The sequence below is a fragment of the Bactrocera dorsalis genome, chromosome 2 (genome assembly GCF_023373825.1).
Source record: "Bactrocera dorsalis isolate Fly_Bdor chromosome 2, ASM2337382v1, whole genome shotgun sequence".
Taxonomy (NCBI): domain Eukaryota; kingdom Metazoa; phylum Arthropoda; class Insecta; order Diptera; family Tephritidae; genus Bactrocera; species Bactrocera dorsalis.
In genome coordinates, this window is record NC_064304.1 from 28,166,972 (window position 1) to 28,191,698 (window position 24,727).

Below are 24,727 nucleotides of genomic sequence, written 5' to 3' on the forward strand. Positions count from 1 at the left end.
GGTGCGGATTTTGGTTGAGTAATAAGACTGAGTCGATTTAAAAAAAAATCTATTTAACCAATCGTTACAATTCTCCAAAAACCCTTTTACGCTTCTTTTGCGTCGGTTCCAAGCATTGAACGTCCGGAATAGCCTTGAGAGCCGAGGTGCATGCTGCTTGGATTCCCTCTATCATCTCGAAAATGCTTGCCTTTCATCAGTATTTTCAGGCAAGGAAACAAAAAAGTCCGGTGGGGCCACTTCTGAGGTGTAAGGTGGTCACTTTCACACATGTTGAAATGTTCTTGGCATACTTCCACCGCCGCAATTTCTGGTCGTCAGTGAGCTCTTTTGGGATCTCTTCATCTTCGGCCACACGTTGCACATGTTCAAGTGCTCCGTCGCAATGTCATGAACCACAGATTTTGATAAATTTAATAACTGAGTAATTAAACGAATACTTAGTCGATGGTCTGAGTTCAAAACTTTGCGCAAACGAGTCACATTGTCGATGTTTGTCGAAGTCGCAGGTCTCCCAGCACGGTCTTCATCAGCGACCTGTTCCCGGCCCTCCAAAAAGACCTGGTGCCACCGAAACACACCACTTCTTGCTAAAGCAACATCTGGATAAGCCTGCTTGATTATATCAAACGTCTTCGTCGCAGACTTACTGAGTTTGACACAGAATTTAATCGGGTACCTTTGCTCTAACGAACGCTTTATTTTCGGCTTGCACCACTCACAGAAACACGTCGCGCGAAAATGTTTGTCCTGTTTCTCCAGGTGCTCGGAGACAACTGACCACTCGTTAGTTAGCTAGGTACGTCTACCTAATTACTAAGAAAAGATAGTCCTCTTATGTTGCATTGATATGTCATCAGCTCTTCTTTTCTGCCATTTCACGCGATTTCAATATTTTTTTTTAGCAAAAAATAAATAATAATTTGTATATCAGTTTTCATACATTTAAAATCGTTCCCATTTCATTATTTTTGTTCACTTTACCGTTGACTTTTACCTCAGCATTTGATTTTTTAAAGCGTTTGTATATTCACAGGCATATTTGTATATACACATTATATGTATGTAATACACATACATATATGTATATAGTATGCATGTATAATAGGCATTGAAATAACAGCAGAATATTGGATTATCGCAAAATCGTCACAAAAACGCCAAAGGATAAAGTAATCCTTTGAGAGAATCGCAAAAAAACCGCACAAATTTGTAATGCATGTGCATGTGTGTGTGGGTGGGTGAACACTAGCCAGCTAGCGTATAATTCGTTTATGATTACAAAGTGTAGTGTTGGCAATTTTTCTCGTTGTTACATTATAACAAGTTGATTGAATTTGCCGGTGACGATGTAGCTTTTTTCAAACTTGTGTTAGTGTGTGTGTGTGTGTAGATATACGTATGAGTACACTACATCTGACCTACGCGTATTTCAATATGCAAATACATTTCTTTCTTGTTCAACTCTTTTTTCAAGTTAGGTTATGGTAAAAAGAGCAGCGAGAAAGCGAGTGAAAAATGCATATTCCTGTAAATATAGCGTATTTGTGCATAAATTGTTGAAATTCCATTCGAGTGGCGAGCGGCTCGAGTGACGGACCAGTTGAATCTAGCGCTCACATTTCATATACTGTTTTTTGGTTAAAAAGCTGCGCTGAGGCAATTTTTGTGACTGTGAGTGTAGTGTTTACAGTTGCCGTAGCCAAGTGTTTTTAGGCCCTGGTTGTTATGCGGTACATGGGGGTTCAAAACCAATGAAAATGTGTGACCAAACTTTGTTGATATTTTTTTTTAATCCCTGAGGAGTATTTCTGGCCTTCGAATATGATTTTGGCAGTGAAGTTTTGAGGACTTATAACTTGTAGAACACCCTTTTAATATAAAAGCCTAAAAGGATGGTACCAAACAAGGTCACAATTGTGTCTAATTTTCCTATGAGAGTAAATAATGGCGGGAAAAATGCGGAACCGAAGAATGACATTTCTTCACAAGGAGAACTTAGCCGGTTAGCTCTTGATCCAAAAATGTTCCCACTCGACATTAATCATTCGTTTCTCACTTTTTTTCTGTTCTCTACCATTATTTTCTACTTAACTCTATTAGGTCTGTCCTGCTCTATTTTCTAACTGAGTTCCACACCTGTTGGGAGCGTTTCATGTGAGGTAAAATGTGTATTTTCAATGATCTCCAAAAAGTTTCTCTAGTTCCCTTCTTTCTCTTTTATAACGTAGGTATAGACTAAAATTTGCTGCGTTTTGCCTTCCGTTCCACAACATAAAGAGCGGTCAATCCAACCGTCATATCCATATTTGTCTTAATACTCTCTGAATCAAGCGTGCCCAGTTAGGAACTGCGTCAAGTAATAGTCAGTTTCACCGCGACTGTTTCACTCTAGCTCTTGATTAGCGTGTGTTTTCGTCTACCTTTTGCTGTTTCGTCCCACCGTTTTGCCACTCATTAAGGCTTCCTCTCCTTACCCGGTTCACAGTATTTCTTTGGGAGACGTAACACAACGTCATATGAAACATTCCACAGTAGCGGCCCTAGTTCTGAGCCTTGTGGTACACCGCCTGTCACAATATAGTTTTTTGGGTCCTTTGTATATGTCATATAACAATAAGTAACCTATCCGAGAGGTAGCTGGATATGATCTTCAGCAGGTAGAGTGGTGTTTTCTTTCGTTCCAGGGAATCTATGACATGCGGCCGAGTTGATTAACATCGAACATTACTATTACGCAATATTCTTTCGAACCATACAACCATCTGCCTTCAATTGCCTTGTTTGCGTCCTCCGTTAGCTTTTTGACAGCGTGTATTGTTGACTTATGGCTTTGAAAACCTTATTGATTTTCGGCTAAGCCAGGCGGTTCTCTTTCTAGTTGTTGTTCTAGCCGCACACAGATTATGCGCTCCAATATTGTATGAATGCATGTGTACAACAATAAATGTATATTTCGTGCAAGAGCACCGAGTACCATTCGAAAATTCCATGTATGGTAAAATATGTTTTATTCGAAGTTGTTTTCCATTTGCATTCGCTACAATTGATTTGCTCCTCGGAAGGGTGAGTGGTGTGGAAAAGTGAGAAATAAACAAAAGAAATATCAAATACAAATTTGCATTTGAGAAATTTACTTTCCACTTGAGTGCACGCCATTAACATTGGCGAGTACTGTGGCGAGTCGTATAACACAAATGAGGCCCACAAAGTCCACAATCCATATTCATATGTTTCCTTAGCATCACAAAATATCCTTCTACTTTAAAATTGCCGCCTCTCAATTATTTTTGTTGCTTGTAGTTAAAATTTCATATCAAATGCGCTTTACCGCGACGCCGGAGGGTGCTGATGCATTGTGGAATGGTGAAGCGTTGCATGTCCTGCTCAGTTGTTCTTTCATTTAGCTGCAGTGGTATTAGTGTGTGGTTTAGATTTGAATTCGAATTTGGATTTAGATTTTTATCGCTGCAACATACGCCACCCACATCCAACAATGAAATTATCTCGTAGTGAACTAATTACTTCGAAACTAGTATACTTAAAACTCAATTCCAACTAGTCAGTCGATTGTCGCCTTTTTCATATAATCAACAGAGATTTTTTTATTTGTTGATGTCCGAAAAAATTATTGTTGGTGTGAAGTGAATTACTTTTGTAGTAGCTCAAAACAGATATACAGGGTTTGTCCGGAAAATAATAAGACTGATTTTTTTGCGCCCCGACCGTACTTCGAAGCGTGTGCGCACCGACTGGATTCGGTAGAGGGCGTTCCTAGCTAACAAACGACTGTGTTTCCGAGCAGCTGGAGAGTCAGGACAAGCATTTTCGCGCAACCTGATTCTGTGAGTGGTGCAAGCCGAAAAAGAAGCGTTCGTTAGAGCAGAGGTACGCGAGCAAATTCTGTGTGGAACTCGGTAAATCTGCGTCAGAGACGTCTGATATGATCAACCAGGCTTACCCACATGTTTCTTTAGCAAGAAGTGGTGCGTTTTGGTAGCACCAGGCCTTCTTGGAGAGCTGGGAACAGGTCGCTGATGAAGACCGTGCTGGGAGACCTGCGACTTCGACAAACACCGACAATGGGACTCGTTTGCGCAAAGTCTTGAACTTAAAACGTCGACTAAGTATTTCATTAATTGCCCAGATGTTAAATTTATCAAAACGTGTGGTTCAGTACTCAAGAGACTCAAACGAAAAGTCAATCGGGTCCGACAAGAAATCGCAGCCGATTAGAAGTTCCACCACGACAACGTCCCGGCTCACACTGCCTTTCTTGTGAACAGCTACCTAACCAAGGCATCCCAACGTTTCCGCAGCCACCCTACTGCTCAGATGTGGCGCCCGGACTTTTTCAATTCTTGGAAATCGTCGATGGCATTGGTAAGCATTTGGCACCGCCCATGAAGTGAAATCCTATATCCCAGCAACTACTTAACTTATTTCAACAAAATTTGCATTGTGAGGTTATCCAAACATTACTATCGTATACTGTGGAGAGTAGCGAAATCGGTTATTTCTCATATAAGAAACTTCTAAATTTCATCTGATCCTTTCACTTTAATGTACCTAAAGCAAGTATCAGTGAATTTATAGAAATAAAATTTGGCACAAATAATGTCCTCAAGGTATTTCAGCTTACGCCTAAAAATTGTCGTAGAAGGACTATGTCTTTTCAGACACCCACGCAAAAATATGTGTGTCTCATCTTTTACCGAACAAATCGATCAATCAGTGTCTAATATACAGATATTTCAAACTGTCTTTCTTAACCAAATTAGTAAAAGTCTTCGGTTTTTCCGACTAGTCCGAGTTTAGTCATGAGCATGTAATAACTAACTGTACTTTGCCTGACTAGTTAGATTTTTAAATGCAGGAAATGTTTAGGGGATACTTACATATGTATGTGGCTTTGTGTGCCGGCTTAAAGTCTGCCTTGTATATGTATGCATGCAAAACGATAACGAAATTCCACACAAATATGCAAATTGAGCGTGCGCTTGTTGCCTCGTCCTCACTGCCGCGCTCTTGCTCTTCCTCCGCTTCCTCTATGCCTCCACTTTCAGTCCGCCAATATTGCAATTGTTTTTGCAGGAGAAATATGTTCGATATGAACGATAGAAAGGCGGCGTTTGTGGGCTGTGATATAAAACTTAAAAATATATGTATATTCCTACGCTACAACTACAAGTACATACATGTATTAGGCTAGAAAAAGCAACAACAAACGATTGCATGTCATAAATATGGAAATTGCTTTCGCCTTCTACGCTTTCAGTGCTGCGGCGGCGCGTCACAGCTTTTGTCACCACATACCAATGTCTTGTTGTTGTTGTTGTTGCGCTCATTTTTTGCACTCAATGGCATTTTTCTCTTGCTCGTATTAAGTTTTAATTTTTCTACTTCTATTTTGCATTGATAAAATGGCGAAGGGTTTATTCCCTCTTTAATTGGATTTTGTTATGTGCCGGGTCCATGTTGGTTTGGACAATTTACCATATTTCTGTATGGCGTTTTTCAGAAATTTTTAGCCAATTCCAATATGATGGGAGGGCGAGAATGGTGTTATAGATTGACTCGTTTGGTGAGCATTTTTAGTGAATGCCGAATTTATTCGTTTGCTCGGCTGTTTTCATATTCCGCGGTCAGCTTAAAATGGTGTGGGAGCACATCAGTGCTTTTTCGATTTTTCATTGGTCTCAGGCAATTAAAATATGCGACATCGCGTGAATGATTTTCGCTGAAATAATGTTCCCATCATCTTGTTGGGAATATTTTGAATATTTGAATTTGCACTTGGATCATTTTCACACACACAAAATGGTTATTGATAAGCTTTTGCTTGTGAAATAAAATAGACTTTCACATGACGTGATCTATTCGTGGATATGGAAATAGTGGAAGAGTCATTTCTGAGATTAATTCCAAATTCAAACAAGAAAAAATGTTAACTTCGGCTGCACTGAAGCTAATATACCCTTCACAAGTGCATTTATTTGAGTAACTATGTGTTCAAGTAAATCTAAACACGTAATGGGCCAGTGGTTTTCGTTCAAAGGAAAACATTATACTAGTTCTTTCGAGCCAGGTTGTTTGCTAGAAACATTAAGTTTATTTAATAATGAAAATGGATCTTTTAGAGGGCTTAGACGGTTTATCCTAATATTTAAATAAATATAAATTATAATAACCTAATGCGTGGCCTCATCGAGCTCCCTCCACTAGACAAATACATCATAGGACATTTCTGGCTTAACTACGGTTTCATAAAGCTAAAGCACAACTTTTGGTGCGAGGTCACAGCGCTTCCCATTGATCCCTTTGCAACAATATAAGGCTATCAATGCCTTTCTTACCCTATCCTCAACATTGCCCCTCACGATAGCTTTCTACCCAAGAATGAGGTTCAAGTACTGCACCTTTTTGACCGGCTGAACTCAAAAGCCCCCAATAATTTCATTTACTACTAAGATCTGGAGTAAAGGAAACAAAATCCCACTCTGCGGCTTGCCTCTATTGACCTTTCGTAGTGCCTGTCAACAGTTCCTCAGAGAAAACAATGTATGAGTTGCTAAAACCTATGCAGAGCACTGATGAACGCTCCCGGTGGCACATTATTGAATGATTCCTCAATATCGATAAATGTCCACCGCATATATATACATATCTTACTAGCCACAATACAATGGTGTGCACAGCAATGTGTCCCACCTGCCTTTGCTATAGTCATGCTGAGCCTCCAGTGGCATTTATCTCAGTGTGCTGCTCTGATGTGCAGAAACGAAGAGAGACTAATAGGCCTGAAATCCTTGGCATTCACATGAGATCTCCTACTGGCCTTCGGCATCAATGTCACTCTTACCTGCCTCCAAGCACTGGCAATATGACCTAGGTTAGCAGAGATTGCGTAATCTGTATGACATCTTTACCGTCTGTCCCGGGTTAAACGAATTTAATGATCGTGAGAGATGGCGCTCAAAAAGAACTGCTGAGAAGGTGTACATTGATTCATTGGAAAGTGAGCATCTAGGTAGTTTAACGATTCACCGCTGCTCGAAGTCCCGTCTTTATTTCTATGATAAGTCTCAACATGGTTAAATAAACTGTGTTGAAGGACAGCAAAGGATCTCAATATCTTCTATGGATCGACTCAACACGTTTTGGTTAATTTTTGGGTACAAAGCATTTCAATGCTAGATTTGTATTGGAAAATCGGAATCTTCTGCAAAAACCAACGTTGAAAAAAGTACCAAAAAATAAGCTCAAACTTGAGTTTAAGATTATGATGTCGAAACCTGCCAATAATCGAGAGATAGCGTAACAAAAATGAGCTGTAACTGAAGAATCCAAAATTCACTGAAGACAACGAAGGTTATCCCAGTCGAGACTTGTAATAGTTTCATGCAAAATTAGATTAAACAAGTAAGGAAGGGCTAAGTTCGTGTCACCGAACATTTATACTCTCGCATGATAAAGTGATAATTGAGATTTCATTATCCGTCATTTACATATTTTTTTTTTGGTTCCTATTGTATACATATATTGTATTATACAGAGAAGGCATCAGATGGAATTCAAAATAGCGTTATATTGGAAAAAAGCGTGGTTGTGAACCGATTTCCCCCATATTTCGTATATGTCATATATATGTTAAGAGAGTATTATATACCGAGTTTCATTGAAATCTGTCGAGTAGTTCCTGAGATATGGTTTTTGGGGTACAGCTTCCTTCTGCTATTCCTTCTGTAAAATTTAGTGTTTCTGACGTTTTTTGTTAGTCGGTTAACGCACTTTTAGTGTTTTTCAACATAACCTTTGTATGGGAGATGGGCGTGGTTATTATCCGATTTCTTCCATTTTTGAACTCTATATGGAAATGCCGGAAGGAAACGACTCTATAGAGTTTGGTTGACATAGCTATAGTAGTTTCCGAGATATGTACAAAAAACTTAATAGGGGGCGGGGCCACGCCCACTTTTCCAAAAAAAATACTTCCAAATATGCTCCTCCCTAATGTGATCCTTTGTGCCAAATTTCACTTTAATATCTTTATTTATGGCTTAGTTATGACACTTTATAGGTTTTCGGTTTCCGCCATTTTGTGGGCGTGGTAGTGGGCCGATTTTGCCCATCTTCGAACTTAACCTTCTTATGGAGCCAAGAAATACGTGTACCAAGTTTCATCATGATATCTCAATTTTTACTCAAGTTACAGCTTGCACGGACGGACGGACGGACGGACAGACGGACGGACGGACGGACGGACAGACGGACGGACGGACAGACAGACATCCGGATTTCAACTCTACTCGTCACCCTGATCACTTTGGTATATATAACCCTATATCTGACTCTTTTAGTTTTAGGACTTACAAACAACCGTTATGTGAACAAAACTATAATACTCTCTTTAGCAACTTTGTTGCGAGAGTATAAAAATGGCATATTGTATCAGAAACCTAATTTGAAGGTTATAACGGGTGATTTTTTTGAGGTTAGGATTTTCATGCATTAGTATTTGACAGATCACGTGGGATTTCAGACATGGTGTCAAAGAGAAAGATGCTCAGTATGCTTTGACATTTCATCATGAATAGACTTACTAACGAGCAACGCTTGCAAATCATTGAATTTTATTACCAAAATCAGTGTTCGGTTCGAAATGTGTTTCGCGCGCGTGTTTTGTTCAGCGATGAGGCTCATTTCTGGTTGAATGGCTACGTAAATAAGCAAAATTGCCGCATTTGGGGTGAAGAGCAACCAGAAGCCGTTCAAGAACTGCCCATGCATCCCGAAAAATGCACTGTTTGGTGTGGTTTGTACGCTGGTGGAATCATTGGACCGTATTTTTTCAAAGATGCTGTTGGACGCAACGTTACGGTGAATGGCGATCGCTATCGTTCGATGCTAACAAACTTTTTGTTGCCAAAAATGGAAGAACTGAACTTGGTTGACATGTGGTTTCAACAAGATGGCGCTACATGCCACACAGCTCGCGATTCTATGGCCATTTTGATGGAAAACTTCGGACAACAATTCATCTCAAGAAATGGACCCGTAAGTTGGCCACCAAGATCATGCGATTTAACGCCTTTAGACTATTTTTTGTGGGGCTACGTCAAGTCTAAAGTCTACAGAAATAAGCCAGCAACTATTCCAGCTTTGGAAGACAACATTTCCGAAGAAATTCGGGCTATTCCGGCCGAAATGCTCGAAAAAGTTGCCCAAAATTGGACTTTCCGAATGGACCACCTAAGACGCAGCCGCGGTCAACATTTAAATGAAATTATCTTCAAAAAGTAAATGTCATGAACCAATCTAACGTTTCAAATAAAGAACCGATGAGATTTTGCAAATTTTATGCGTTTTTTTTTAAAAAAAGTTATCAAGCTCTTAAAAAATCACCCTTTATTATAGATATGGAAATTTGTATACTTGGAAACGTACTATTTGTTAATCCGAGTGAAAAAAGTAAATGTATTAGAGGGAGATGTAAGATAAGTACTCCACATAATCTAAAAGTTAAGAATACTTTCATTAGAATACAAATAATATGTGTGGTATAGCCAAACCGTATTTCGAAGCAGGAACTTTCGAAGTAGGGAACTAAATATTAACACACTTATTATATTTTTATGATATGATGGTCGTGTTCGATTCACCATTATTCTGCTTTTATAGTTGACATTTGCAAGTAAAATCTAGAAAACTAGCGAACAACAAGTAAGAAAGTGCTAAGTTCGCATGTAACCGAACATTTTACACTCTTGCAACTTGCCAGAATCAACGTCAGGAATATAACTTAAGATGTAAAACGTCAACTGGAGGATCGGAAGCTAAGCAATTTTATATATATATATACATACTCTATATAAATCATACACTGACCGACATATTCACAATAAGGTTTGTTAGAAAAATGAAAATCAGTGTATGTAAAGGGTGATTTTTTTGAGGTTAGGATTTTCATGCATTAGTATTTGACAGATCACGCGGGATTTCAGACATGGTGTCAAAGAGAAAGATGCTCAGTATGCTTTGACATTTCATCATGAATAGACTTACTAACGAGCAACGCTTGCAAATCATTGAATTTTATTACCAAAATCAGTGTTCGGTTCGAAATGTGTTTCGTTTCGTTTTTATCGACAAATTTTGTTCAGCGATGAGGCTCATTTCTGGTTGAATGGCTACGTAAATAAGCAAAATTGCCGCATTTGGGGTGAAGAGCAACCAGAAGCCGTTCAAGAACTGCCCATGCATCCCGAAAAATGCACTGTTTGGTGTGGTTTGTACGCTGGTGGAATCATTGGACCGTATTTTTTCAAAGATGCTGTTGGACGCAACGTTACGGTGAATGGCGATCGCTATCGTTCGATGCTAACAAACTTTTTGTTGCCAAAAATGGAAGAACTGAACTTGGTTGACATGTGGTTTCAACAAGATGGCGCTACATGCCACACAGCTCGCGATTCTATGGCCATTTTGAGGGAAAACTTCGGACAACAATTCATCTCAAGAAATGGACCCGTAAGTTGGCCACCAAGATCATGCGATTTAACGCCTTTAGACTATTTTTTGTGGGGCTACGTCAAGTCTAAAGTCTACAGAAATAAGCCAGCAACTATTCCAGCTTTGGAAGACAACATTTCCGAAGAAATTCGGGCTATTCCGGCCGAAATGCTCGAAAAAGTTGCCCAAAATTGGACTTTCCGAATGGACCACCTAAGACGCAGCCGCGGTCAACATTTAAATGAAATTATCTTCAAAAAGTAAATGTCATGAACCAATCTAACGTTTCAAATAAAGAACCGATGAGATTTTGCAAATTTTATGCGTTTTTTTTTTTAAAAAAAGTTATCAAGCTCTTAAAAAATCACCCTTTAGTATGTGGGAGTTAGGATAGTATCGGCCAGATTTTATTTATTAACTGCCACATGCCACATACTAAGAAACGTTTACTGGTACCTACTAAATTTCATCGCTTAATTTGTGTTGTATACAGTAAATATATATCTAAATATATATGTATATATATAAAAGCCTACCATTAGCATTGCTTTCAACAGAGAAACATAAAATTTAAATGCTTAAAGAATAACCTCATTAAAAATTATTAAAACAATATCTATTTAAGTTGAAGCAGGAAATTATTTATCTACATATATAATTATTGTTTGCACAAGAGAGGTCAAATAAATTACCGCTATTTGTTATTTAACTATTTTAAGAACCCAGTTAGCAATAACTAGAGGTTTTGGTGTAAATATTAGGAATCGAGAGTTTTGAAGTCATAAATACAGCATATCTTCAGTTTATGGTGTTTAGAATGAAAATTAATAGGAGCAAAATAACTGAGTAGTTTTGAAAATTCAGAAACTTGTCACAAAATTGTTCATTTTTAGCAGAGTTTTGGAACAATTCAATCAGAATTAGAATAAGCAAATCTTTTTTCTAGAATTTTAAGTTCCTCTCTCTTGGATAGGCATTCGGAAAGTTAAACAAAAGTTTAGTTAAATACAAAACCAGAAATTTATTTTGAAATATATAGTGATACAGCAGCAAAACTTAATTCTGGACTTCTCAAAATATATGTAGAAATATTCTCCTGACCACTGTATTAATTACAAACCATCTCGAAATTAGATAAATACTTGTATATAGTGTTGTGAAACACTACTTTTAAGGTTTATCCCAATTCAAATTATATTTTATTGAACTGTTTTTAATATCGTCACTTTTGGTTTACTGAGACACCGACAATATTCAAAATATTCTGCAAATTAAACTCGCACTGAAGTATACAAATATAAACTCTTCACTTTTTTTGATTGTTTCTGACTTTGAAGTACTGAAAAAAATACACATTAATTACAATATAATGATAATCACAATAATTTAAAAAATAAAAATAAAATGCATGCAGACAATTTTGAACACATTTTTCCGCTTCACCTACCATATCCAACACATCAGCCAACGACAGCGATGGGATCTGGTAGTAGGTTTTGTGTGTGTTAAAATGCATAGAATAGTGAAAAAATAAGCTTCCACACACATATAAAATTATATACGTATTATTTATGAAAATCGTATTATAAATATTTTAAAATGAGCACACATGTGCGGCTATTAAAATGTAGCTCTCGATGGGAATATAGTTGTTGATGTGCAAGTTGCGGACGAAAAACTAGACACTTGATGAATAATGTTGTTGACTTGCATTATTTAATATTAATGACGAAATACGAAGCGTCGCAAAAAAAATGCAATAATTAAGAAAAAAATAAAATATTTTTTCAAGTTTAAATTTTAATTTCAAATGTTTCTATTTTGCTGCAATTTACTCTTCAATAATTTCAAATTTAGAGGTGACGTGGTTTTCAATAAGAGCGCTATGGTTTGGAGCATACATCAGCTGCTGCAATTTCACGTTCGATATTCGTACGAAGTTCATCAATCATCGCTGGCTTATAGACATAGATCATAGACTTGACGTAGCCCCTCACCAAACTTAGTATCCACTAAATCGATTGAGACATTCGCTGTGTGGCTTGTGGAACCGTCCTATTGGAACCACATACTCGTAGGTTGTCAAATCTCTCCTTTCAGCCTTTTTGTCTTTTGTATTTCGCGGCTATGTATAAAGCGCTATAGAGCTCATATCTGGCAATACTATACGAAGTGACGATGAATACTGATCAAATCATGTAAAACATCGTGATATCGCTCAGAAGATGGGAGTTAGTTACCTAACCATTTTAAGCCATCTGCGGAAGGCTGGATACACAAAAAAGTTTGATGTTTGGATGTAGCATGATATGACGCATGAATGGGGACAAAAAGTGGATCACATATGATAATATTAAGTGAAAACGGTCGTCATCGAAGGCCGGTGAATCGCCCCAAACAGTGGCCAAGCCGAGATTGATAGCCAGGAAGGTTTTGCTGTTTCTTTGGTGGGATTGGAAGGGAATCATCCACTATGAGCTGCTCCCATATGGCCAGACGCTTAATTCTCCCATCTACTGCGAACAATTGGGCCGCTGGAAGCAGGCAGCCGACCAGAAGCGTCTAGAATTGGCTAACAGGAGAGGTGTAGTGTTCCACCAGAACAAGGCCAGACCACACACTTCGTTGATGACTCCTCAGAAGCTACGGAAGCTCGGATGGGAGGTTTTAACGGGTGTATGAATTAGCCCCCACTGAATTAACCCCCACCGGGCAAAATAACATAAGCCCCACCAATTTTACAACAAAATTAAAAATGGCGGAAAGTGGGGCTAAAGTCATTTTCGTGGGGATTAATTCTTTTTTTTTAGTGGGGATTCTGTCATGTAAGAACCCCCACGTTTGGTGGGGCTTAATTCATTTCGATTGGTGGGGATAAAATCATTTTCGTGGGGTTTAATGCATTTTTTTTTGTGGGGATTCCGTCATTTTTGGTGGGGAAAGATTCACTGAGAAATTGGTGGGGCTTAAGTCATTTTGCCCGGTGGGGGTTAATTCAGTGGGGGCTAATTCATACACCCGGTTTTAACGCATCCACTATATAGCCCGGACATAGCGCCAAGTGATTACCACCTTGGCGAACGCCCTTGTTGGTGTAAAGTTGAACTCGAAAGCGGCTTGTGAAAAGTGGCTGTCTGAGTTTTTCGCAAATAAGGAGGGGGGCTTCTACGAGGGGCGTATTGTGAAGTTGCCGTCTAGATGGAAAAAGGTTATCGAAATAAACGGCGCATATTTGAACTAAATTCGGTCATCGTAACAATATATGACAACAACAAAGAACAACAGCTACGAGTTAAGTCAATTTTTTATTAGCACAAAACTGTTGTAATGACGTGATAGTGACAGCGCTCTCATTGCTTATAATATAACTTAACATACTTATGCATACTCGTGCAGTGAATGCACGAGCTCATGTAAAATGCTTATACTATATTTGCGTATGACCCCTGCAGCAAAATTTTCATAACATTTTATGACCTCTTTGCTAATTTGGGGATTTACACGTAGCTTTCCAGAAGTTAATCACCATCTTGAAACTGGTGAAAATCATAACTGTTCTAAACTTGATACGCTATGCAAAAAAGACGCAATGTCAAACTGTGTGCATATTATTAATGTATGTTGAACGATTCCAAAAATGTTTATTGTTTAGTAGGCGTCTTCGATTTGTCAAATTTTCTTGAGTGGCAAATAGAATATCAACTGGTCAGCCTTACTGGCATAATTAAAAACCTTTAACTACCTTAATAAGTTATTCGATTATATGAAATGTATTTTTGAATAAAAGTCAAGTATCTAAAATTCTTTCTAGTTCTCTCATGAAACACAGCAATTAAGGTAATTTCCTATGTGAGACAAAACGATTTAAATTGATGATTGCAATTTCTTTCAGGGTATTAATGTGTAAATAGCGTTAAGTGAGAAAATATAGAAATAATATGCATACAAAGGGCAATGACGAGGTGTTGTGAAAAAAGACAGCTGAGTTGTTACTTTTGTACCTAGTTTTTGCTACAATAAAGCAAATGCATATGTATGTACTAAGTATATTAAAACGTTTGTAGTTGTTATTTATGTATACATAAAGTAAGCGTATTTCTTTTATTTTACTTTGAAATGCACAGAAAAGTCATAATAAGCCGCATTAAATACGCTTCGACAGTAAGCACCTAGAATGCATCTTTATGCTGTATAAAAGCGAGCATTATTTGTGATTACGTAAGATAACACTACTTACGGATCTGTGTCGAATAAAGTAGTGTTACATATTTCTTCATAAATGTAGTTAATGTGTTAAATTATAAAAGCATAAGCCGATTAGGCACACTGAATGACCGTTAAATTACTTATCATTACTTAGAATCTTAATAGAGTACTTATTTAGTATACTGTAATTATGTAAGTATGTACAGTAGTTGATCCACATATTGGAAAGATTTACTAAGTTTATATAAAAATGCAAACTACATTTATTTAAGAGACTTACGCCAAATTTCATGCCAAATATAGTATTAGGCAAAAATAACTTTACACGAAATTAGTAAGCCGAAAATTTGTAAACCAATTTTGAGACTGTTTTTTATAACAAATTCTTTTAAGTAAAATAAATTTATACTAAATTTTTTATTCTAAAAGTTATTTATATAAAAAATAAATTGATATCAAATTTTCTATCAATTTTTATAACAATTTAGAACCGAAATTCTCTATAATAAAAATTATGTAAGAAATAATTATACCAAACTTTTATACCATCTACTTCATACCGAAATTTTTTTATATAAAATATATTTATTCATTTTTATACCAATTTATACCAAAAAAGTTTTTGAATAAAATAAATTTATATCACATTTTTATTAGAAAATTTTTTTTATATAAAATATATTTATATCAAATACTTCAAGAAAACATTTTTGGAATAAAATAAATTTATACAAAATTCGTTATTAAAAACTTTATTTAAATAAAATAAATTTATGTCTAATTCTTTATGGTCCTTTTAAGTAATATATGTATATTCATACCAAATATATCTAATATTGGAAAAAATAACTTTACACGAAACGAGTAAGCCGAAAAATTTTTATACCAATTCATGCTTCAATATTTTATACCAATTTATTTATATCAAAAAAGTTTTTAAATAAAATAAATTTATATCACATTTCTTTATTAGATTTTTTTTTATATAAAATATGTTTATACCAAATACTTTAAAATCAAATTTTTTAAACAAAATAAATTTATACCATATTCGTTATTAGAAACTCTATTTAATATTTATTTAAAATAATAAATTTATACCAAATTTTCTATCAATTTTTATACCAGTTTAGTAACGAAATTCACTAAATAAAAATTATGCAAGAAAAAATTATACCAAATTTTTACACCAATATTTTATGTCATCTCATTCATACCGAAAATTTATTTTAGTAAAAATAAAAATAAATAAAACATTTCAAGTTCAAATTCTTAAATAATGCTCGGTGCGAATAAGTTGGTATAAAACGTTGACACATAAATTGTTATAAATATTGAATAGAAATATTGATATAAATTTATTTTATTTAAATAACTTTTATAATAAAGAATTGGTATAAATTTATATTAATTTAAAACAAAAAAGAATTTGGCATAAATTTATTTTATTTTACTAAAAATGTGTCAACGTTTTATACTAACTTATTCGCACCGAGCATTATTTAAGAATTTGAACTTGAAATGTCCCATTAATATGGCAATCGACTGTACAATTTTCACTTGTTCTAGAATTGTGTTTCGCATTCTTTATCTCTCAACGCGCCATATCTCTTTGAGTATACTCTTGATATTTCTGCCTTGTAGCGTTAGAAACAGGTTTGCTTGCGCAAATGATGACGACGGCGAAAATGTGTAAAATTAGTCGTGTGAAACCACATACAACAATAACAATAAATGCACAAATAAAAGCATAATTGGTGTTTATAAACAAATAAGCAACGTTGTAAGGTCACAAATTACAACGATCTTCTTACTTATACTTGTAGTAGAGTATGAGATCACCCAATAAAGGGTACATTATAGTTGACAACCGGAAATATAAAGGTTAAAGGTCAGTCGTTTTATGTTTATACACTTGCAACATGTTGCTACAGAGTATAGCAGTTTTGTTCACTTAACGGTTGTATGTGAATTAAAAATGCCGGTCAAGATTGAATCTGAAATGGACACAGCCTTATTAATGCCCAGCAAGCAGTGGTAAGCCTTCATTGCGTAAGGAAATTTCTCTTAATGATTCCAAGCGATGAAAGTTTGAATTTGCTATCGTTTATATCCTTAAAACCTCAAAGTTACGATTTCCAAGTGGAATAATTTTAGACTGATTCATTGCGCCAAATATATATTGTATCGATTTCTAATAACCCAAAAACATCTACTTAAGCAATCAAGAGAAAATGAGCAATTTATAGCCCAATAAAAGCGAAACTGACTTGCTATAGAGCAATTAACAACAAGCTTAGTATATAATTGACAATGAATTGATGTAAAATTAAATGTAAAGTTGTGAGTTTCACATACAACCTTTGCTTTCCTTTGACAGAAAAGCTCGATGTTTTCTGTACGAGTCTGGTGGTAAACCAGGTGAAGCAAAGCAAAGAAAAGCAAAAAGTTGGGCAAATCTCATCTTGTTACGCTTTGACAAGTATCAGTCGCCATTTTTATATCACAGAAGCACGAAAGGTACGCGTTCATTTTGACATAAACTTTGCTTTCTTCGCTTCGTTGTTTGAGTATGAACCTTCAAGCAAAGCGAAGAGAAGTTTTATGTAACACTGCCAAATTCAACAGAAACTGCCGCAGAAGCGCCTATTGAACAATTTTTGAGTGTACGTACAAGGTTTTGCTTTGTTTTTTCATATAGTTTTTACAATTAACTTTAAAAAATAGCATGTCAGGTACTTAGTTGCATAACACTAATATTTTTATATACTTAAGCATAACTCTCCGCTTCCGCTTCTAGCATTAATTAAGTTTCATTAAGAAATGTAAAGCTTTTAATCAAGCTTGCGGGCATCAAGAAAACAAAGTCTTTGCGAAATTCTATGCTTGATTGAATAATTTTTTGTTTGCTTTGATAACGATGGCGATTTGCAGTTGTCAATTTATGCATAAGTATGGGTACACATTCTGCTGCGCTCGGCCACCTAATTGTATGATAAACAGACTTCTGTGAATATATACTACTGTGATCAAACTGAAAGGTGAATTTTGTACATTTCATCTCCTTCAAAGCACTTATACCAACGAATTTTCCAGTCATCAAAGCACTTGGAGAAATCCTACGTCGTGAAGGCCAACAGAGCCTTCTTCGATTCAGCTTTCATATCTTCAGTTGAGTCAAAACGGTGACCTCGGAGTAAATTTGCTGAATAGCTAGAAGTTATACGAAGTTAATGTCAGGCGAATACGGTGGTTGCCGGTTTTAAATGCTTTGCCATAAACAGTGTGAGTATTTCAGGCAATATCATAAAAATGGCATTTGAAGATATTACTGTACTTTAACTGCAGTGTTCGTATAGTAAGTACATCGTATACCTACAGGTGTAGACCTCCTAATCATATCAATTATTGTTATCACCGAAGGGGCTCTATGCAACACACAGTGCGATAGCTTATCACCGGTAAAAAAAATATAAATATAAATTTATATTAAGTTTATGATACAAATGAAATATGATTATAATTCATTCTCTGACTAGTGGTGTAGAATATTAGAATTCATTATACGCACAGACACACACAAAGGGGTATAAATATAGGGTAAACGACTTTTAATAGCTTGATAGTAGTCTGGTAGTTTTTATAAAAATGCCATAATTATCATGAAAATAATTGGAGCATTTTTTTAGTCATAAAAAAAATAGTAATTTTTTACCTACTATGTGTAGTTTTACACACACACATACACACATTTTCATACATATCACGATCTAACGCTTGGCTGCGTGCGACAATTGTTCCATTGGCAAGGTTAAAACTGCTGCTGACACATCGCACCGTGACTACAGCAACAAGTTCGTGTAAATATCTATATGTTTATGCGTTCAAAATATTAAATAAATATTTAAATATGTATTATATAAGGAAATCTGTGTATATAATATAGTTTTTAAGTATGCGTGTTAGCGCCAAATGATGTCAGCGCAAGTAAATAATTTAATTGATTATAGAATTTCAGCTTACAAACGTACAATTTATGTTATCACACTCATACATAAGTACAAACTACTTCAAACTATTACAAATATACAAATTGCAGGGCGTATCGCACACATTTACTTCATATACATATGTATGTAAGTCGTGTCAACAAAAGGTGACCGCAATTTCATGCGTCAGCCGTGGTGGTTCGTGTACATTTTTTCCACAGTTTTATCGAAAAAATCCCAATAAATATTTAAAGTGCTATAAATATTTTCATACTATGCGCCATTCCCTATTAAATTCCACACTTAATAGCGTGCTTTACTTGAATTGAATATGTTGCTTTGAAGGTAAAAGAGTTTCTGTTTCAAGGCGATTTTAACAAAGTATTTTCGAGTTTATTCTGATTCAATTCGTGACTGAGAGTTATTTCATATTTGCATTAAAAATTTTACTACTTGTCGCTTTGAAAACAAAATTTTATAAATATAATTACCCTCATTAATTAGTCCATAATATGTGGGGAAAGTAAAATTTACAAATACGATCATGCTAGAGCCGAAACTAAAAGAAAAATATTTATGTGACTTCAAAAGTCAGTCCAATTGAAAAATATCCAAAATCACTGAATGAGAAAAGCTTAGAAGCATGCATCTTCTTTTAGCTGTGAACGAAAATCCAAAAACCACTAAAAGAGCATAACCACAGTATCTGAAAAAATAACTTATAAGTATTTGGTTTAAGTTAAAGTGATCTTCTTTTGAAAATTTATAAAAAGAGAAGACTTTGTGAAATATTTTATAATAAATATATTATGACAAGATTTAATCGACTGCTCAATTTAGAAGCAAAGGATTGAAACCGTTATACGTAGAACATTATTGTAGCTTATGTTACTGAACTCTCGAGTTCCTCAAATTTCTTTGAATTGTGCTCTTGTGGTTCCCCAGAGAGCTCAAAAGATGCTCAACATAAAAACAAAAGACAAAGATACTCTAGTTCAATGGTTATTATCTCAAAAAAAAAACTATTTGATTTTAAACAACTTTTATTTCTTATGCTTTGATTTCAAAATGACAATAAACAAACCGGTCCAATTGCTTATGTTTTTTGTTCGAAAATACATCATTTTGAATATACAACTGAGGGTATCATTGTAGCCACCCGACCTTCCCAAGTCACATCGTTTCGCTCTACGGGCTCTTGAAAAGTTCTAAGAAGATTCGACGTTTTTCAAGCAAAATTTTGTTTAGTAAAGAAACCCACTTTTGGATCAGTGGGTATGTAAACAAGCAAAATTGTCGCAATAAAGAAGGATGGCAACCTCAAGAGATTCAGGAGCTTAAATATCATCTAGAAAAACAACGGTGTGGTTTATAGGCCAGTAGAATCATCGGTTCATAATTTTTCAAGTATGATGCTGGTAAGAACGCAACCGTCAATGGCGAACGTTATAGCGCCATGATAACCTGGTGTTTCATGCCTGTAATTGAAGCTCGTGATCTCGGTGACATTTGGTTTCAACAAGACGGCACCCCTGCACATCGCATCAATCAATGGATTTATTGAGAGAATACTTCGATGAGCAGAGAACTTCACATTTTGGGCCAGTCGATTGTCCACAAGATCGTTACACTTTTTTCTGTGACGATATGTAAAGCCTAAAGTATATGCGCACAATCTCGCTTCGATTTAGACCTTGGAGCAAAACATCACACATGTCATTCGTCATGTCATTAAAAATTTGACTTTGAGACGTAGCCGTGGCCAACGTGAACGTAAAAGTGATAATCTTCAAAAGATAAATATCAAAAAATGTTCTTTCGAAGAATAATAAAAATTCTTCATTAAATTTTAAGTTTTTGAGTTTTTTCTTGAATAAAGTGGGAAACCTCGAAATGGATTATACTTCATATCATTTTTTTCAGTTGGTGCCACAATGCATTGGTTGAATTTAAGTACGGTTCCTTTTTATAGACTGAACAGGGTATTTTAAGTTTGCCACCACATTTGCAATATCCAAAAGTAAATTTCGGAAACGTGATCAGCTGTCTGTCCGTTCATCTGTCTGTATATAAACGAACTAGTACATCAGATTTTGAGATATCGATCTGAAATTTCGCACACGTTTTTTCGCCAAGAAGCTTCTTGTTTGTAGGTACAATCTTTATCGCACGATAAAGGTCTTTTGGAGAAATAACATCATGAAATTTGCCATAAATTAGTTATTAAGACAACTCTAAAACATATGAAGAAACTATCCAGATCGAACCAATATATCACACAGCTGCGATCGGAATCAACTTATTGTAAGAAATTTTTTACATTTGTGAACGGTTTATAGTTTCGGCGTAACCGGAGATAACCTACTTTGGAATTTGAGAATTTTGGATCTTAGTATGTACTTTGAAGTTTGTTAAATTAACTTAAGTAGACTCTAGACATAGACATTTTGATTTTTACGAAAAAAAATATCAGCTTTCAAATAATTTTTTCTAAATGTTTCTAAAATAAAACTTGGAGGAGGTAACGTAATTTTCTGGGGATATTTCTCAAGTCCGGTCCATCAAATTAATGGCATAATGGATTGTTTTATGTGCAAAAACATTCTTCAAAACATTATGCTTCCTCAGGATGAAGAGGAATTGCCGTTAAAATTGATCTACCAACACGATAACGACCTGAAACACGCGGATAAATGTGTTAAGGATCGGTTTAACTCCAATAAAATAGAAGCTTTGAAGTGGGCCGCGCAATCATCAGATCTCAAACCCATAGAAAATCTATGGGAAATTGTAGATCGAAAATTTCAGCGGAATAATGGCAAAAACAAGGACTCTCTCTTTGTCCAAGTCGACGGCGCATGGAAAAACATTTCTCAAGACTTTTTAAACAATTTGAATGAATCTATGCCACGCAGATGTGTAATATTTCAACAAAAGTCTGGGTCATTGCACTACCGGCTTTCCAACTGAATAAGAACGGCTTCTAATTGCAATTAATTGCCTAAACAATAAAAAAAAAATTACGAGTAAGGCGATTAAGGCAGCAATCATATTAATTGTGAGCTGTGGTTGAAAAATAAATCTGTGGAAATCTTAATATACTAGAAAGCAATGAGAGAGGGAAATGAAAAAAATGGAACTTTCCAAACACACAGTTGAAGAAAAACACTTGCCGGTGTAAAATGTAATGAGGAAAAGCGGCGAGTTGATGACGAGCGACGACCGCATGACCAGCGAGAATCACTTACGTGCCATTAGAAAGCCAGCGAAGTGCATACACAGCGACATGCACACGCAAATGTACATACATACGTACTATGTATACAGTATCTGTGTGCTCATGCAGCTGTTTTCCACTAAAAATCGGTATCTCGGCATTTGTTGTTAGTCATTTGACGCGACCAAACGGAAGATAGTGCAAAGCAAAATTATGCGCTTAGCGATAACATACAAATGCACGATTTTTCTCATTTTTACACCATTCTTTACACGTACAATTTTTTTCACCTCATGATTTTCACATGACAAACAAGGTGGATGGGTAATAATAATATAAAATAAGAGCGCCAAATTGTGGTGCAGGTGAGGAGAGCAACAGCGTTGCCGGCTTTGGTGGCTTCCAATTCCTCTTTTTATCGCTTATTATTTTTCGCAACAAATATTTTCTTTTATACTTGCTTCGACGGCAGCTGCTGCTCGTAATTTTATAAAAAATAATTTTTGAGGTTAGAAAAGGCGCTTTGCATGTGTGCGGCAAACGGGTGGTCGACCTCGTGTGCACACAAAAACAGCACAAAAACAGAGAAAAGTGATAAAGCGAACAACAATGAAATATGAGCGAAAGCAATTCGAAAAAGAATTTCTCATTTTTTGTTTGCTTTTGTTTTTGTTATTGTTTATAAATAGCACCGGAACACTACAGCTGAGCTAATTATAAGGCATTAGAGAGTAAAACTGCTCGAACAAAAAATAATACAACAATGAAGGGAAGTGTAAAATAGGAGACAGACGTCACTTATTGTGGTGAAATGACTTGCCAAGTATTTGCAAAGCCACGAACGCAAAAAAAAAAAAATATTAAACAAAAAAATTACGAAATAGAAATGTTTGAAATTCTTGGGGATTCGATGGAGATTTTGAAGGAAGATTAAAAAGTTTTAAAAAGTTAATAAAGTAATTTTAGATAATTTAGAATTTTTTTAAGAATTATAAAAAAAAAAAATAAATAAATAAATGGTCTTCTGGCATATGACAAATAATTTGATGTTTTATATAAAATATTTCCTGAAGTATTTATTTTCTTATTCAGAATGTGATTTGGGCATATGGAAAATATTTATACAATTTGCATAGTATTATAAATATTATAAAAATATTTTTTTTTTTATAAAAAATAAATAATTAATTTTTTGTAGTCACAATGCTCTGCTCGCTTTGGAAAAAAATTTTATTAATTTTTTTAATACATGTATACTGTGTATGCAAATTCATTAAATGTTTCAAAATAATTAGAAAAATATTTTTTTTATATTTACTAATATTTATTTATATTCTCTTCCAGCATGAGCGAATATTTTTATAAGTTTTATTTTAATTTTAATCCATTATAGTATGCCGTATTATATATTCTTCTATCATCGAACAATGTTTCAATATATTAAGAAATATATAAAAATATTTAAATAAAATTATTAACTTTATTAAATTTGAAATTAGCGTACAAATATTTTTTTTTTTAATAAATCCAACACAAAGCTAGAAAAAATTTAAAAATATAAATTTTTCTGCATTCACAACAGCTTTTAGGCATATAAAATAAAGTAAATATGTTTTCTTATATTTTTTTTCACTGTAGACACTGTTATATATTATAAAAATATATGTTTAAACAACTTTCAAAATATCAAAAAATAAAAAAATGCGCGCCACGCACCTTTGAGCCAATTTGATTGCCGCATTGACCAGCTTGCAAGTGAACGATTTCCCTCATTTTGAATTGGTTGTGCTAAAGACACACTTTTCACCACAAAACAAAAACAAAAAACACTGGCAAATTGAATGCAATTGATTTTTCCTAGTGGCTTTTGCTGTTGTTGTTGTTGCTGCTGCACTACAACGCCTTTTTAACAGCCTATTAACAATTGTTTGTAGATATGCTTGTATGTATGTCTAGTATGTGGGGGCACTCGCGTGTCACGCGTCCACTTGTCGTCGCAAAACACACGTACAAACGCACAAACAAATTGATAGCGCAAAAAAGTATAAGCGAAAACAATTATTTGCCTTATATTGCTTATATGCTGGTATGTATGTATGTATGTGACCGCGTGCGAATATCACTGTGTGAAGCGTAGAACCGTACGAACGAGTATCTCGAAGATGCGACCAACTACTGAAACGAAATTCTCAATGAACAGGCACTGCACGGGGCGGCTGGCTTGCTTTCGACGGGCAACCGTGGCTAGTGTCGCCGCAGAGCGGAGAGCGTTGACTATGTGAATAGTGTTGAATTGTATGTGCTTGCGTGTGTGTATGTTAGGTTGTGCATACCGGCACTGCGGATAAGTTGACAAGGTGAAGGCAAGAGGAGAATTGTAGCTTCTGCGAGCGGTCTGGTGATCGGGTTAGTGTGCTACATTTAGCATGTGTGTTTGCACGTATGTCTGTGGCTAGTGATTTGTTGCAACGACAGTGTTGGGTCTGAGTGTTGCAGCAGCCTATGCGTTCGCTTCGAAGATGGTGCTGGAATTTAGATGAAATGCAAGATTTGATATAGAAAAATGAAGAGAAGTAAATTAAATCCGGAAATGACATTTTTGTTTTTTCGAATATTAGCGCTCTTCTTGAGGAATTTTAATCATTCCGATGAAATATTCTAGGATGTATTGGATTTGTTCATAATAACAATTGTTAGGTTACCAATAAACTGCTGCTTATAATCTTAATATGGAATTTATTAAATAATTTGTTTGTCAACCTTTGTTAATATCATGAATTTTAGGCTTTTAAAATCCATTCTC

General features: G+C 35.4%; 1 protein-coding gene and 1 long non-coding RNA gene across 3 annotated transcripts in view; both read right to left on the minus strand.

Annotated features, from left to right (window-relative positions):
• LOC125776857 (uncharacterized) overlaps positions 1-23,533 on the minus strand; it is a 37,514-nt gene extending 13,981 nt beyond the window's left edge. The window contains exon 1 of the long non-coding RNA XR_007422030.1: positions 23,243-23,533. This is a non-coding gene — a long non-coding RNA (uncharacterized LOC125776857). The remainder of the gene's footprint in view (positions 1-23,242) is intronic.
• The window catches only part of LOC105233937 (tubulin beta chain), a 114,191-nt gene extending 90,075 nt beyond the window's left edge, over positions 1-24,116 (minus strand). The window contains exon 1 of one of the 2 annotated variants that reach the window (XM_049450498.1): positions 23,641-24,116. In XM_049450498.1, the coding sequence (XP_049306455.1) occupies positions 23,641-23,697 (57 nt within the window). In that variant the 5' untranslated portion in view covers positions 23,698-24,116. The remainder of the gene's footprint in view (positions 1-23,640) is intronic. The other variant, XM_049450497.1, reaches the window with a different exon arrangement.
• Between the last annotated feature and the right edge of the window lie 611 nt (positions 24,117-24,727).